Source organism: Myxine glutinosa, chromosome 11 (genome assembly GCF_964187855.1).
Source record: "Myxine glutinosa chromosome 11, kmMyxGlut1.1, whole genome shotgun sequence".
NCBI classification, from domain to species: Eukaryota; Metazoa; Chordata; class Myxini; order Myxiniformes; family Myxinidae; genus Myxine; species Myxine glutinosa.
Window position 1 is genome coordinate 106,832,815 of NC_136271.1, and position 18,042 is coordinate 106,850,856.

General features: G+C 48.2%; 1 protein-coding gene across 1 annotated transcript in view; it reads right to left on the reverse strand.

The window, feature by feature from the left end:
* TNK2 (tyrosine kinase non receptor 2) overlaps positions 1 to 18,042 on the reverse strand; it is a 100,340-nt gene extending 82,298 nt beyond the window's left edge. The window contains exon 1 of the mRNA XM_078786984.1: positions 17,942 to 18,042. Within this exon, the coding sequence (XP_078643110.1) occupies positions 17,942 to 18,007 (66 nt within the window). The 5' untranslated portion in view covers positions 18,008 to 18,042. The remainder of the gene's footprint in view (positions 1 to 17,941) is intronic.

The following is an 18,042-nucleotide window of genomic DNA, read 5'->3' on the forward strand; positions in this document are numbered from 1 at the left end:
CCCCTGTAGCCGTAAAATCGCGGCGCTACTCTCGCGCGGACGCGCAATTCATTGCGGAAGAAACGGCCCTGCTCTTAAAGGACGGTATTATAGAACACAGTAGGTCACCGTGGCGGGCCCAAGTCTTAGTGGTGCGGAGTGAGGCCCACCGCCGGCGCATGGTAATCGACTATTCGCAGACGATTAATCGTTTTACACAGCTGGATGCCTACCCCTTACCGGGGATGGACGCCCTGGTACGCCAGGTGGCCCTGTATTCCGTTTATAGCACTCTCGATCTGCGTCGTGCGTATCATCAAGTCCCCATCTCTAGGGCTGATCGCGTCTTTACAGCCTTTGAATCGGGTCAGCGGTTGTACCAGTTCACGAGACTTCCCTTTGGGGTAACTAACGGAGTCCCTTGTTTTCAGAGGGCTATGGATGACCTCGTTGCGAAGGAGAATTTGACCGATGTCTTTGTCTATCTGGACAATCTTACGGTTTGTGGGTATGACCAGGAGCATCACGACGCTAATCTGAAACGCTTCCTCGAGGTCGCGCGGAAATATCGCCTAACCATGAATGCGGCTAAGTGTCGATACTCTCTACGCACGGTAGACCTTTTGGGGTACACCGTGACCCATGGCTCCGTCTCTCCGGATAAGGAGCGTCTGCGCCCTTTGCTCGATATGGCTCCGCCTAGCGATCGGGCTTCGCTGAAACGCGCTCTAGGGCTGTTCGCCCACTACTCAAAGTGGGTGCAAAATTTCTCCACGAAGCTCCGCCCCCTCGTGGCCTGCGACACTTTCCCCATGGGCCCGGCCGCCCTGGCGGCCTTCGAGGGCCTTAAAGTCGACATCGCTGGCGCCGCTGTCGCGACGATTGACGAGAGTGCCTCTTTCGTTTTGGAGAGTGATGCCTCGGATCATGCGATAGCGGCGACTCTCTCCCAAGGAGGCCGCCCTGTGGCTTTCTTCTCGCGGACTCTCACCTCCGCCGAGCGGAGGCATTCGTCTGTCGAAAAGGAAGCGTACGCGATCGTCGAATCAATTCGGCGATGGCGGCCGTATCTGCTTGGGCGGAGTTTCCAAATCGTCACGGACCAACAGAGTGTTGCGTTTATGTACGACACCTTACATGCTCAGCGCATTAAGAATGAGAAAATCACCCGTTGGCGTATCGAACTCGCCGACTTCTGCTACACCATCAAATACCGCCCGGGGAAGGATAACCTGGTCGCTGACGCCTTATCGAGGCCGGCCACTTGCGCGGGGGTTGTAACTTTGGAGGGGCTGCGCACTTTGCACGGCACTATGTGTCATCCCGGGGTAACGCGCTTCGTGCATTTTGTGCGCGAGGGCAATCTGCAGTACTCGATTGAGGACATCGCCGCATCTGCCGTGATTGCGCGATCTGTGCGGACCTCAAACCGCGTTTTTATAACCCTCCTATGGGGACACTCGTTAGGGCTACTAGACCGTGGGAGCGCTTGGCGATGGACTTCAAAGGGCCGCTGCCAATGTCGAGCAACTCTCGCTATCTGCTCACTATCGTCGATGAGTATTCCCGATTCCCCTTTGCTTACACGTACTGGGATATGTCGGCTGCCACGGTTATTCGGTGCCTGCAGAATTTGTTTTCTATGTTCGGGTATCCGGCCTACGTGCATACCGATCGGGGTGCGGTGTTCCTGTCCCAGGAGGTGAGGGGCTACTTGCTCCAGCATAATGTCGCTTCGAGCTACACCACCCCGTACCGGCCCCAAGCGAATGGGCAGATCGAACGCTTTAATGGGATTATATGGAGGGCCGTCATGCTAAGCCTTCGGACCCTCGGCCGAGGCCTCGATAAATGGGCGTGGTCACTACCTGCCGCTCTAAACTCGATCCGGGCTCTCCTATGTACTGCCACCAACCAGACTCCTCACGAACGACTGTTCCACCACCCTAGAAGCTCCGGCAGTATCCAATCTTTACCCAGCTGGCTCGCTGAACGGGGGCCCGCCTATCTCAAATGAGCGGTTCGCGCTAGCAAGTACGACCCCCTTGTTGACAAGGTGCAGGTCCTCCAGGCTAATCCCGAGCATGCTCGCGTGTTAACGGCGGATGGCCGCGAGTCTACCGTCTCCGTACGCCATCTCGCCCCATGTGGGGACGACGACCGGGATATCGACGAACCCGTCTACGAGTCTATGGACTCTATCGAAGCTTCCCCTATTGAACTACCACCGTTACTCCCGTCGTCCCCCACTCCCGTGCCCGAAGGCGCAGGGGCGCCCCCTCCGACTCCCACCTCCGGCAGCTATTCCGACGCGGGGGACTCCGGGCTTGGGGACGCCGTGCCCGGTAGATTCCGAACACGAACTGGCAGGGAAGTTCGCCGCCCCGACCGCTACGGGTGGACCGACTGACGTGGATTGACGTGACCCATTCGTTTATTGCTGATGCTTGCTTGCAACCTGCCGAGCGGCAGTATAGTTCTAACGGCGGGGAGAATGTAGTGAAATTATACCAAGGTGAACCCAGGGTGTGCTCGCTACAGAAGGGGCGTCTATAAGACCCGGGACAACCGGGGCGCGCGGACACTCCAGCAGAACTCACTGTGACATAGTCCTGTAGTTTGAATGGTATGTACGCCCCTAAATGCTGCGCTGACTGTCCTCTCTGTTGGACCATTGCTATATTGAATCGACCATTGCTCATGAAATACTCTGATTTTAATGCCTGATGCATGCATGTATTCTTACAGGATGTACTACAGATCTAAATGATATTAAATCTACCCAGAGGTCAAGTCGTGTCTGAGCTTGATTTTCACGACAATGGGCATTGAGGAAGTTAGGAGTGGAGGAATGGTTGATCAGAGTAGTGATGGCAATGTACAAAAGAACGCGCACAGCTGTAAGGACGAAGGACGGGAACAGTGGTGAGTTTGAGGTGAAGGTGGGAGTGCATCAGGGGTCGGTACTAAGTCCACTACTATTTGTAGCTGTGATGGAGGTGCTGGCTCAGAACGTAAAGGAGGGTTTACCGTGGGAGTTGTTGTATGCAGATGATCTGGTGTTGATTGCGGAAAGTATGGATGGACTGAAGGAAAAGATGAACAAGTGGAAGGAATGTCTGGAGAGAAAAGGTCTGAAGGTGAATATCGGAAAGACGAAGGTGATGGCAAGTGGTAAAGCATGTGGTGAGGTGGAAAGAACTGGGAAGTGGCCCTGTGCTGTGTGCAGGAAGGGTGTCGGAGTGAACTCCATTCAATGTACAATGTGCGCTGAGTGGGTTCATCAAAAATGTAGTGGTCTGAGAGGGTCATTAACCAGTGTGGCAGCTACATTCAAATGTAAGGTGTGCACAGAGGGAGCTGCAGATGGAGAAAATGTTGAGTTGGATCTTGGAGACGGCGTGAAGCTGGAAGGTGTGAAAACATTTTGCTACCTCGGAGACATGCTGAATGGAGAAGGTGGATCAGACTCGGCAACGGTTGCTCGAGTGAGATGTGCATGGAAGAAGTTTCGGGAACTGAGTGGCGTGCTGATGAGGAGGGGAGTGTCGTTGAAGCTGAAGGGAAAGGTGTATGCTGCATGTGTGAGATGTGTTATGATTTATGGGAGCGAGACATGGGTAATGAACGTAGAGCAGCAATGAAGGTTGGAAACGGTGGAAATGCGAATGGTTCGATGGATGTGCGGAGTATCGTTGAGAGAGAGGAAGACAAATGATGAATTGTGAAAAATGATGGGAATAGAGCCTGTGATTGATGTTGTGAAGAGGAACAGGTTGAGATGGTTTGGTCATGTGTTGAGGAAGGATGAAAGTGACTGATTGAGAAGAGTGATGGAAATGAATGTAGAAGGAAGTAGAGGACGGGGAAGACCAAGAAAGACTTGGCCAAAGATGGTGGAAGAAGAAATGCAGGCAAGGGGGTTAACAAGGAGAGATGCAGAAAATAGGGCAAGATGGAGAAGATTGTCATGGGGACCGCAAGGCTAACCCCCGCTCTAGCAGGGAAAATGGCCTTAAAATGCATGTTGTTGTTGTTGTTGTTGGTTCCAATAGTAGCACCAGACAAGGACTTCCGAAAGGTATTTAAGAGGGGCTCAAGGGATAAAGCGTACAAAATTCCTGACAGAGGGCAACCCTGCCTTACACCTCTCCCACCACAAAAGGGAGGTACAAGTTCATTATTTATCTATAAAATAGCTGATATGTTAGAGTAACATAACTGTATATGGGATAGAAAAAGAGGTCCCAAACCAAAACATTTTCGCACTTTAAAAAGGTATGTATGAGAAACACGGTCAAAAGCTTTCTCCTGGTCGAGGAAGATAAAGCCATAACTTTCATAGATCATCTCACAGATTTCAATTACATCTCAAACAGAAATATTATGCGGAATATTACGAGCAGGAACACAATAAGTTTGGTCCATGTGTATGATGTCATTTAGTAGGGGGTGAGAGACGCAAGGCCAAAGCCTTTGAGAAAATTTTATAGTCCATACACAATAAGGACACTGGCCTCCACTGTGAGATAAACAATGAATTTCCTTTTTTTAGGAAGCAGAGTAAGCACGGCTCTCCTGCAGCTCAGTGGAAGTTCACCCTTCTTCAAGCTTCCCAGGAAAACCAGAAGCAATTCGGGTCCAATCAAGTCCCAACATTTTTCGAAGAACTCCACTGGCAGACCATCCAGGCCAGGTGATTTCCCTCTGTCCAGGTTTTTAAGGGCAACAGAAAGTTCTTCAAGCATGAGCGGTGACTCCAAATCCGTTCTTTGCTTTGGGGTTAGCGTACCGAAACAATCAAACAAAATGGGAACAAGTTCTGCATCGACATCTGTCACCTGGTAAAGTGTAGAGAAGAAGAGTCTTGCCTTTGAGATCGCACTTTCACCTTCTTAATTTCTACTTTAATGTTAGTCGTGATCGAGTTATCAGGACGTTTCAAGGCAGTAATTATGGAATGAGGAGATTTTGATTCAAAATCAAAGAAAAACTGGGTCAGGGAATCCAGGAGGTGAAGGTGCTGAAAGCGTAATCTCCTCATTTCTCCTCATCCTCGATCGTAATCTCCTCATCCTCATTAAACTCCACTGTATACCATCTTCCCAAACTCTTCACAGGGGCCTCCACCAATGATGGAACCACCTCCCCTCCCAGCTCAAACCTGTGCATGTTATCCACCATTCCTCGTCTCACGACCACACTCCTCGACTTTCTTGCTTTAAATCCCATTTTTTCCCACCGCATCAACCTTTCCAGTCGTCCCAGTACCTCTACTGCTGCATCAGCGGACTGTTGGACAACTGTCAGGTCATCCATGAAAGCAAACATTGCTGGCAACCTCTGACCAGGGGCTAGCTCCACTTCTTTCCCATGTCCACTCACCGCACGTATCAACAACTCCATAACCAGCACAAACACAATAGAGGAGATGGTACATCCCATCGGGATCCCCACTTCCAATTTCTGCCACTCTGTTACATAGGACTGTCGCAAACCGCATCCAAAACTGATCCTAATATGCCATCAAAAAATCCCTAAATCTCCATGGCACCCAAAAGAAATCCAAGGCATACCTGATCAAGGCATGCAGCACTGACCCATATGCATTCTCCAAATCCAGCCATACCACCGCCACATCCTTCCTTTGCCTCTTTGCCTCCTGTAACACTTGCCAGACCATTGCCGAGTGTTCAATGCATCCTGGTGATCCTGGTATTCCTGCCTTCTGCACAGAACCATCCACAAAACCATTCCCTCTGATGAAGCCTGAGAGCCATGCCGCAAAGACACTCATCAATATCTTCCCATCTACATCGAGCAATGATATTGGTCTAAACTGCTTCAGTGTCACAGCCTCCTCCTGCTTTGGAATATAAACTCCTTCCGCCCTCGTCCATTGACTGGGCACCACTCCTTGCCTCCATACCACCTTCAGAGCCTTCCACAGATACTGCCTGATGCCTTCACAACTCTTAAACACCTTGTTTGGCACTCCACTTGGTCCTGGACTGCCTCAATCTCAGACATCTTTGGCTCTGACAAATCAAATAGCCCACCTGGCTCTGTCGGTCTCACCAATCCTTCGATGTCCTCCACCACTTCGTTCCTCCTTGTCTGCATACGTGACAAGCAGGTGACCTTCCAACTCTTCCTTTGGTACCTTCAGTACACCAAATCGAGACAGCTCCAACAGATCCTTCATAAACTGAAAAGGCTTCTCAAAGAACCTCTTTCTCTTCCTCTTCCTCTCCTTCTTCGCCTCTTCATCCTTTCCACTCTCTTCAACTTCACCAACCTCATCCTCACATGCTTCGTCAACACCTCAAGCCCATTCCTCTCCCGTTCCACTGCCCTCTTCCATTCAAACTCCTCAACTCCATTCTCAACTCGTGGATCTCCCTCTGCCTCCTGCTCAAACATGCCTCCTTCTCACCCCTCTCTACACATTCTTTCACTCCAAACATGACACATGCATACTCAAACACAATCTCATTCATCTTTCTCAATCTATCTTCCACCCTTCCTTTCAATCTATTAAGTGCCCCACACATCACTCCATCCATTCTCTCCCATACTTCCCTTTCTCCCATACCTGGCCATTTCACTCTCATCCTCACATCCTTTCCCTGCTGAAGTACAACCCCAGGACATACAACACTGTGGCTTGCTACTGCCTGTTTCTCCCAGCCATCTTAGGTGTCCCCTTTTCAAAGGCACTGCGTTGCTGTACCTCCTCCTCACCCACCTTACGCACACAACCCATTCGGCTCTGATGGATATGCAATCCTCTCACCGACTCAAACTCACGTCCACTCCCACACTTCTCTCGAACCTGCCCTGCCTCCACATGCACACCATCACCCCATAGACCAACATCTCCCACACGATCACTCCCACACCCTTTCCTAGCCTGATGGATCCTCAACCCTCTGATGGATCCGAACTCACATCCACACTGACACCTTACCAGACTTGCATCCACAATCCGTTCTCATTTCTCAACATCAGTATAGAGGGTCTTTATCCATTTTATCTGTCCGTTTGGGCCCATCTTCCGCCCCACCTCTCGGAGAGCCCTTGGGGTGTTCTCTATTTTTCACCAACACTGTAAATTATGGGTGCCATACAATCCAAACCATGCAGCTTGGCAAAATGGCTTACAAGGCCACCTGCCCCCGATATATATATAATTCACCAAATGTCCGTCTGTCGTTCGAAGGTACCGCAAAAACGGCTCAACCAATCGCAACGATATTTTGGGTGGGTATTCCTGGGACCCCTTAGAGTAAAATAGGCTATATTGTTGTTCCAATTTTTTTCCCAATTTTCCAAGTTTTCCAATTTTCCCAAACACGATGGAATAATATTTACCGATATGAACAGTGATGTGGCTTCTGTTGAAATTCTACGTACCAGGAGAGAGTAGATCGACTCCTGACGAACTCTTCCTATATAAACGTGCGGCTCCGAAGTAACACGGCAGCGTGTGCAAAGCAACTGAGAAACAGGTGTAGCGGCCGCTTCCGTGTTACAGATTCGGCGCGCACTCTTCACACATAAACGTGCGACTGAGAAAGACGTGTGGCGACCGCTTCCGTTTTTCAGAATTCAATCGTTTTTCAAAATGGGCGCCATGTACTGTTTAGATATTGCTGATTTGCGTGTGATATGATTCAACGCATGTTTATATGACTCGTTTAAACTTTAAAAAGCCTTCAATTTCCGATATTTTGCCTTTTCATTTGGGCTTCCCAAATGAAGCCCCGCCCATAGGGTGGGTACCGTTGCTGGTATATATAATGTCATTTGGTTTATTTTGGAGGAAAATATATTAGGTAGACATTTTAAGTTCATTTTTTTGTTGCAGTTCCACGATGTCAACGATTAAGAGAAAAAATGACTTCAACCATATTGATAGAAAACGATCGTCTGTGGCACAATATCATAAAGGGACAGATGAAAAGGGGAAAGAACAAGTGAAGCAAGAAGGTTCCTTTCTTCTTCTTTCGTGTATCATCAGATGGCCAGCTCAGTGTCGTGCAGCCATGCCCTCGTCTCTGGTCCTACGTCGAAGAGGCCGGCTTCTGAAGGTGGTCTGTATAGGGAACAGGCGGTAATTATGTGTTCGGCAGTCTGCTCAGGCTCGCCGCACTCACATGCGGCGCTGTCTGCCAGGCCCCACATCTTCAGCGATGATTTGAAGCGGCCGACCCCCGTACGTAGACGGTTCAGCACGTCCATTGCAGGCGTGGTAGGTCTTCTCCTGCGACGCCACCTCCTGGGTCCCAGATGTAGCGGTGGATGCGGGTGGGCCCGGCCGTTTCCCACACCTGCTTCCAAGATGCCGCCAGCCATGCGCTTCTAGACAGGTCCTCAGGGATAGAACTGAGCATCTCTTGTGCCGCCTTGTTGTAGGGATGGCGGGACTTGAGTCTGCTTGGAGGCGCCACTATCGTTGTGGTGTTGTGCAGGATGTGCCAGTCGTGTTTCTGGGCATTTCTTGCCAGGGCGAGGGTAGCAGCCTCCCGTCGGAGGCCGGCCGGGGCGATTCCCGCTAGGACCGGCAGGTGGAATGCCGGGGTGGGCTTCAAGCAACCAGCTACAAAGGTTCCTTTCTGAAGCATCTTCGTCCACGAGATCAACATGAAGGTAGCTGCTCAAAGGAAGAGGAACACATAGGATTAACATCATGTGACCCATGTTACACATCATAATTTGTGCATTGCATGGTACAAGTCCTGCAAAAAGTGCAGAACAATGAGAACGCAGTGTCATATTTGCATTCTTCATGTACAATAAATCTGTAATTTAAAATGTATAAGTTTTATTCGTACTAATGCACAATATTCATTTTCGAAAGTTAATTGTGGGGGAGGCAAAGCTGGGGGTACGCCTAGCTGGGTCCTCGGCCCAAGGTTGCCCAAAATACTTGAACCAGCCCTTCCCCTACCCCCACAACTCTTCCTGTCATCCCTTCCCCCCTTTCTTCAAAGCAACAGGGCAATCTTACATCATTATATATTCATTTAACCCTTTAATATTATGCTATAGTACGGATGGGTTTCAGTTATCCCATAATGCCATGCGGCGCCGCCATGTTGGTTGTACTGTACCTTAGGGTGGAGCTTAAAATATTTTTAAAAACTAAATTTTTATTTTTGAAAGTCTTACCCCCTTAATCTGTTCCATATAATATAGAAACACTGTATAAAAAGTTTGAGCACTAAATTATTATGTTTAGGGGTAGCTCAAGGGCCTCAAAGATTATGAAAATTATAAAAATTCAACGAATTACGAGTATATCAGACTATATCTTAATTTATTTTAAACAACACACTTGAACACAGTATTTATTTTTGAACACGTTAATAGTGAATTCTTTGTTCAGTTTCTGACAGAGTTCATAGTATCAGTCTGACAATGTCCAGCAAACCCCAAATTTATTATTTTCATGGCATCCCGGACAGTGTATGTTTTCTGCTATCAGGGTACATTCTGCGATGGTCCTCGCCAACTTGCAGCAGGAATTGCAGCTGAGTTTCATCGCGGGTTATCAACCCACTGTACTCCTGAATGAGTGCCACTCCACGTTCAGCGTAGTCATTGACAACTTTTAGAGAGTTGATTGTTTCTGCAGCCTGCTTATAGTCATCTCTGTCATCCCACAAGTCCGGATCAACCGCGAGAAATCCATCTGGAAGTTCCATCATTCGCAGAAGTTTCATTGACCTTGCTGTGACGAAATCTTCCAAGTTCTTGTCCTTGAATGAATCAAGAGCAACAGTGATTCGCTTGGAATGATCCTGATCTTGGTCTTCTTCATTCTTCATGGCACTCACCATCAGTCTCTTGGTTGACGAACTGACCCGACTGTCGAAGAAAGCCTAGCTAACAAGCTCCTGTGACAAGTACCACACGTGATTGGAAAACTTGCGTGATGTTGACTTTGAGATGGCTGGATGGATTGATGAGTATTCAAGCAGTGACTTCAGCAGCAGCAGGTCACTGTAAGGAGCACCTGATGCTTGAGGTGCAGAGATCCAGGCTGTCAGGTAGACACATACTGTGAATACACACACATCACGTAATCCTCTTTTCTGCAGGAGTCAGTTTGAATTGAGCCTTGAACATCCAGATCTTGAGACAGTATATTACTTTGGACATCCAGCGGGCGTGGTGCATTGCTCCGGGTGACATGAATCGCACTCCTCTGGCAGGAGCAGCACCGAGAAAGACAATCACAAGTTCCAAGAATTCTTTATAATCATCTCTCGGCTGACTCTGTTCAAGATGCTTGTTGGCATAATCGATAGTGCCTTGCTTTATGTCTTCCACTAGACTTGCCACGTCATCAGCTGCAATCCCTGGTTCATACTTGGCCGTGTCTATGAATCCCCAGTATTCCTGGAAGCGTTTGAAGAGTGGAACCTCGGGAGAAGATTTGGCTCCCAATCCCATACACACTTGGAACACTGCACCAATTATCAATTCCATAATGTGATGCCTGCAAGCTAGTGACAAGAGCTCCTTCTCAAGCTTCTGCTCTAGGAGGACACAGGCACCAGCGATCCGACCAGTGTTTGAGCTGGTCGTGTCAAAACACATAGCTCGGATGCTGTCGGCTATGCCCCAGTCTTCAATGGCTCCAAAGACAGCAGCAGCCTGAGCCTCGCCTGTTCCAGATGGAAGCTTGGCAACTGTGAGTAGCTGAGAAACTCCTTTCCCTGAAACCAATACTGGCAGGCGATCAACCTTCTCTTTTCCAATTAGATCAAGGATCAGTTTGCCGTCCCAGTGAACAACAAGGGGAACGTTACCCTGAAACTCCGCCTTTATATTTGCAGATCTCTGGACTCGGTGTTGTTCTCTTTGTCGGCGAATTGAGTCTCTGTTTAGAGCAAGTTCATCAATGTTCTGTCCCAAGCTTTTGGCAGTTTCTGCTATAACAAAAACGGCTTTGTGGTCTGACACTTTTGTGCGATCTAGAGCGGCTGCGAGTTCTTCAGTAACGACAGTTTTTCGCCCCCTCTTTCTTTTTTGTGTCTGAAATGTGATGCCTCCAGCAGCTCCCTCACTTGCATTGTCCCCAGTTTCCATCTTTTCACTATCTTCTGCTGAGCTGTTTTCAGATTCAGAACCAGATGAAATCAGTTCAGCTGTAGAAGCTGCTAACTGTTTCATTTGCTCCATTCACTGTCGCCTGGCAAGCATTTCCTCCTCTCTTTTGGACGCCGTTTTCTCCTTCGCAGCAAGCTTTACATCTACTCCAGCCAGCGACCCCCTTCTTCCCTTTTCTTGCTGGGCTAACAAGAAATCCTTGTCTTCTTGTAATACTGATGTATTGGTCAGAGCATCAGCATGAGCGACATCAAAAAGGTCTTCAAGCCTGGAAACAAAAGCCGACTCTCTCGCGAGTTGAGTTGGTGACGTTCACGCTTTGTTCTTTTTCAGAAGACGCCATTCTTCAAATGTCTGCTCAAGCTTGGTTTGGCAGTTTTGATGAGCTCTCATCGGGATTCTAGCTTTCTTCCAAAAGTTAGCTATTTCCGTGATGGTAACATCCGACGATCGTCTTACGGTCTCCTTCAGATCGAGATGGTGATGTAGGAAAAATCCAAGAGCCATACGCAATGATGGCAACTTGCTGCCACTTAATTCAGTCACAGAGTCGCCAAGGAGATACAACTTGGTTTGAGATCTTGTTGCTTTTTCCACAGATGACATTTTCAATCAGATATGAATCTGAAAGAAGTAGAACATAGCATTAAGAAATTAAGAATCAAGAAAATTCAAACAGTTCTATTAATAACTGAGCAGTGAGCACAATGCCTCAAGCAATTACACAAACATACTGCTGCAACAGTGTTGCAGCTGTTGCTTAGTCAGCATAGTCAGTCCATTGAGTCCAAACAGTAAACAAGTCTGAACATGTCTGGAATATAAATTCATGGAAAATTTGCATTATCAATTTATCAGCAAAACAATGGGATTCGGATGATTGGTTGGATAATAGATATGAACCAGTTGAACCACAATGATTATGCTTCTATAATCTGTGATAATATTATACCATGTTTATACACCCATTGTGTCTGTGATTCTCTGCAAAGCCTGTGATAACTTCGTTTTTATTTTCAAATAGTGTTCTGTGATACACCTATGTACAGTGTTTACTTATAGATACTATGGTGATAAGCGTTCCCAGGTCAGCGCTACATCTCATTTTAGCATTTATTGTCTAGCAGACTCTAGCTCAACGAACATTTTACTCTTTTATTATAACAGATATTGTGTATGTACAATGTCCATATTACTACTGTAATTATTTATTTAATGGAGCACAGAGTTTTATAATTTAAAGGTTTTATCTGTGTTCCCAGTAATTAATTTTACCACAATGATTGCATGTTGTGTGTATGATGATAGGAGAGAGTGTCAATTTACTTAGTAGTTAAAATTGGGTTCTTAATTTATCAACAGAATTAATCTATTATCAGTAGTATGCGAAATAAAAGGGCGGCCGCAGCTTTGGGGTATCAGAAACTTTACCATCATTGAGCTACCCCTAAATATTGTTCAATTGTGCTCATATTTTGCCTGAATTTTTATTTCATATATAGGAACAAATTGAGAGGGTAAGAAGATCAGATTTCAAAAGTTCAAAAATAAGCTCCACCCTGCTGTACCTGTACCTGCATTCACTTCCCTGGCAACGACAGCGTCAGTAGCTCTTCGGTTTGCACGATTGCTGCATTTTATCACAGCACATGAAACGGACATATCAGCAGCTTGAAAACAATATCGGTTTCGTAATTACCATTTCTCGCTTGTTCAGCCAACCATTACGGCGCTTGACGAACTGCATCATGGGTACTGAAACGACTCCATTACCAACTTAACCGACCTCCTAATAACCTGCTTTCCCGCCTTATTTCACCCTTAACCCAACATAGTGAGTGAGTGGCGGGGAGGACGAACGTGCGAACTGCAGTTTAATACCTGTTTTGGAGAAAAACAATCGGAGGCATTGCCTTTCAACACTGACGTTTAATGGTGCACTCCATTCATGTCGCACCCTCGCCTCATCCAGTTGTAGCTCTAACTTTCAAACCATAGACATCTTTACACAGAGAAACGAACGTGTATAAAGGCTGTGGCCTGTGGGCGACATTCACCAAGGTGAGCCGACCCGCATAGGGACCGATCATGGGATCTGACCATCTTGATGAATCGACGGCGCAGAACCCAACCGCGTTGTGACCAATCATGGGAACCGACCACGTTGACGAATCCGGAGCGCAGAACCCAACCGCGTTGGGAACAATCATGGGATCTGTAATGTATCAGGCTGGGAAGACAGTTCGAGTGCACCATCGGTCGTTTATTGCGCAGCCGGGAAAACCGCAAGCGCCCAGCGTAGGCCCAGCTTCCTCTGCCAAGCCGTATGCCCCGCCTCTTTTATATCCACCTTTGGGTTTAATCCCATGCAATACATAACATCTCCCCCCCCCCCCCCCCCCCCGCCGCCCATTAACAGTGAAAATACCAATGTGAAAATAACGGTGAAAAGCATACCAATGGATACAAAAATACAGACATACAAAATTGCGAAATTGCAAATGCAAAATTGAATTGAAATTGAAAATCGAATGCAAAATGCATACAAGAATATTAGCTACAGGTCAAGGCGAGTAGGCGCCTTTCGAACTCTGGATGATCGTCGGGGTGCAAAGCCGCCACACGGCTCCACTGGTGGTGCTGCAACAGCGTTATGGGGTTCAGCCTCAGGGAGTGGTGCAAAGACGTCACACAGCCCCACTGGTGGTGCTGCAACAGTGTTATGGGGTTCAGCCTCAGGGAGTGGTGCAGTACGATCTGCGGCAACAATGTCGCTGTTCACAGGTTCAGGAAGTGGCGAGATATCCTTTGTGAAAATGACAGGATCACAGGACCGATACCGGACATGATCAAGGTGCCTCCGGACGACTCGATTGTCCTCTAGTTTGATAATGTAGGACAATGGTCGCTCATTTTTGTGAACCCGCCCTGGTAACCAAACCATTCCGCGACCAAAGTTTCTCGCAAACACCGGGTCCCCGACCTTTATAGAGCGCTGTACAGCATATGTTTGTCATGGTGGCGTCTCTGTTTCCACTGATTTTGATACACAACCGACACCACATCTGGTCTTAGACAATGCAGTCGTGTACGCAAACGTCGTTTCATCAGCAGCTCAGCCGGTGTCTCCCCTGTTGTTGTGTGGAGAGTGATGTGGTGAGCGAAAAGCACACGTGATAGTCTGGTCTGAAGGCTTCCACCGGGTATCTTACTTAGACCAGACTTGACGAAACTCACAGAGCTTTCAGATAGTCCATTTGAAGCTTGATGGTGTGGGCTCACAAACTTGTGAATTATACCATTCAGGCGAGTGAATTCAGTGAATTCAGAACTTGAGAAACAGGTCCCATTGTCCGTGACTATCAAGCGTGGCAAACCATGAGTGGCAAAGCACTGGCGCAGCCTCTCTATGGTAGCATGCGAGGTTGCTGTATGTGTTACATAGGCGTCGATCCATTTAGTGTGAGCGTCCGTAACAAGGATCATACAGCCTCCATTGGTCCCCAATCCAACTCACCACATATACTGGTGAGTCAATACAAGCCCACGGGTCGTGTGATGTCACAGTAACCTATGGAAACAACACTCACCAATTACAACTCTTGGTCGTCCCTGGGGATGGACCCACACTTCTCGGGCGAAACTGGCTCGATGTTGTCAAACTCAATTGGGAACACATCCACCAACTACAGGCTTCCAAGCCAGCAACTGCACTGCAGCACCTCCTCGTGAGATACCCGGACATCTTCAAAGGATGAACTCGGGACATTGAAGGGCTTCACTGCCAAGCTCAACGTTGAGAAAGATGTGAAGCCAATTTTCTGCAAAGCACGCCCAGTCCCTCTCGCATTGCAAGAAAAGGTTGATGCAGAATTAGCCAGACTGGAAAAGTTAGGTATCATCGAGTCAGTTCAGTACTCAAATTGGGATGCTCCAGTTGTTCCTGTTGTGAAGGCAGACAGATCGATACGCCTTTGCGGGGATTACAAAATGTCGATCAACAAATGTTCCACTTTGGACAAATATCCCATACCAAGGATCGATGACTTATACGCAAAACTGAGCGGAGGACAGTCCTTCACCAAGCTCGACATGAGATCGGCCTACCTACAAGTCGTTCTGGATGCGGATTCCAAAGAATATCTCACCATCAACATGCATCGGGGGCTCTACAGATACAACCGCTTGAGTTTTGGTGTCAAATCGGCGCCAGGAATCTACCAACGTTGTATGGATAGCCTGTTCGCTGCTGAACCACACGTTGTTGTTTACCAAGACAACATCCTAGTCACTGGCCGCGCAGAGCTTCATCATCTGGACAACCTCGAACGTGTTCTACGTATTATTTCCGACTCTGGACTACGCCTGTGGAGAGACAAGTGCGAGTTCATGGTTCCGTCGGTGACCTATTTGGGCCATCGTATCGATGCCGAAAGCTTACATCCCACAGAAGAGAAGATCAGAGCAATCAAAGACGCCCCTGCTCTGACCAACATCACTGAACTCAAGGCTTACATTGGCATGCTGCAGTACTACAGCAGGTATATCCCAAACATTGCTACCATGCTTGGCCCACTGTATTGCCTGTTAAAAAAAGGCATCAGCTGGAAATGGGACATTCCGGAGTCAGCAGCCTTCCAGAAGTCAAAAGACATGCTGCGGTCTTCAAATGTGCTAGTTCACTATGACCCAGACAAAGACATGGTCCTGTCGTGTGATGCGAGTCAGTACGGGGTTGGTGCTGTTCTGTCACACATCATGCCAGATCGCACAGAGAGACCAATAGCATTCGCATCTCGTACACTGTCTCCTGCTGAGAAGAACTACAGTCAGTTGGACAAAGAAGGACTCGGCATTGTATTTGGAGTTAAGAAATTTCACCAGTACGTTTTCGGTCGGCATTTCACAATTTACACGGACCACAAGCCACTGATTAGTTTGTTTGGTCCATCAAAGGCTACCTCAGAGGTCTTACCGCCTCGGATCATATGCTGGTCACTTTCACTCTCGGCTTATGATTACGATATTACGTACAGACCTGGCTCCACAATTTCAAATGCAGACGCCATGAGTCGCCTACCACTTCCGGACACAGTGTTTGACCCCACTGTACCTGGCACCGTGATATCTCTGATGGACTTTTTGAATGACAACCCAATTGATGCCAACCAGATACGGACCAACACCAGGCATGACCCACTTCTTTCCAAGGTCATTTGTGCTACTGGGCATGGGTGGGGCCTTCTACACGATGCTGACCCTGAATTGAATTCTTACAAGGTCAGGCAAAATGAACTAAGTGTCGAGAACGGCTGCTTGCTGTGGGGATGCCGAGTGGTCATTCCCCCAAACTTGCGCACAAAGATTTTGGACCAGCTTCACGATTGTCATCCAGGCATTGTAAGAATGAAATCGCCGGCACCGAACTATGTCTGGTGGCCTCAACTTGACTCTGACATCGAACAGTGTGTGAAACATTGTTATCCATGCCAAAGCAGTCGAAACGCCCCTGCTAAGGAACTGAACTGAACCATGGCAGAGGATTCAGCTTGACTATGCTGGACCCATCGAAGGCCGTATGATCCTTGTTGTTACGGACGCTCACACTAAATGGATCGACGCCTATGTAACAGTGCTCCTCCATTGCTGCCACAAGCTCGGCGTGTGTTAAATCCATCGTGGTCCTGGGCATGGCGAGATTCTTCAGAATAGTAAACGTCTCGCTGCCGCATACCGACATCAGGATTGCTTTCTTCCTGGCATCATCCTCGATGCCGTTAGCTTGGTAGTAATACTGTAGACGCTCAATGTACACCTCCCAGCTTCCTTTGCGCGGGTTGAACTCGTCAATCCGGCCGTAGGACATGGTGCTCAAGTAGCGTATGCCGTGAAATAACGAGTTGGTAGGCCAACAGCTAACTGCAATAGCTCAGCTTGCTTTGCATGTGCTCACCAGAATCCCATCCTCGTCACCATGTAATGTATCAGGCTGGGAAGACAGTTTGAGTGCACCATCGGCCGTTTATTGCGCAGCCGGGAAAACTGCAAGCCCCCAGTGTAGGCCCCCAATGTAGGCCCAGCTACCAGCTTCCTCTGCCGAGCCGTATGCCCCGCCTCTTTTATATCCACCTTCCGGTTTAATCCCATGCAATACATAACAGGCTCCGATAACCTTGACGAATCGACAGCGTAGAACCCAACCGCATGGGCACCAATCATGGGATCCGACAATCTTGACGAATCGACAGCGCATAACCCAACCGCGTTTGATACACAGTACCCGAGGCAGCATGGAGCATGCAGCAGTTTTGCCTCGCAGGCCTTCGTAGTTCGTCTTCTTTTAAGAACGAGCGATGCTGTCTAAGTGAGCAGGATATGGTTGTTGAAGGAGAAATCGAGTGAGATGATGAATAATCAAGCAATGGAGCGCAGCCGATACGGACTCTTGGGCTCGAATTCGGACACAACACGTTGCGGATATTAAAAATAAAAACGCACGATCAACAACAGGGGCAAACAAAGCAAATGTGTTGTACACCTGTATGGCAATGATGAAAAATAATCGGACGAAAAACTGCAAAACAAGCACCGTAATACCAAAGGCGACCGGAACACCTTAGCACGACCAACCCCATCCCGTCTGCCATCAATGGCATCCAGCTGTCACCAAGACAAGGCGAATGGACATGTCCCTATCAGGACTTGGACTGAGCGATGAGACCGCTATCAATGATACTTGACCCCCATGTATACTTTCCTGCGGTACCGAGGATCTGCTCCGACACCTGCGCCAACGGTGCACAAAACGGACATCCTGAATAACCGGATGGACAAAACTCACTGCGACGTGCGCCGTGAGCACCGACCCACGCGGAGTCCCGGGTTGGTCTTTCCAAGCAGACTCCATATAATAACCACCGCTTCCTGGTCGCGCTATGAACG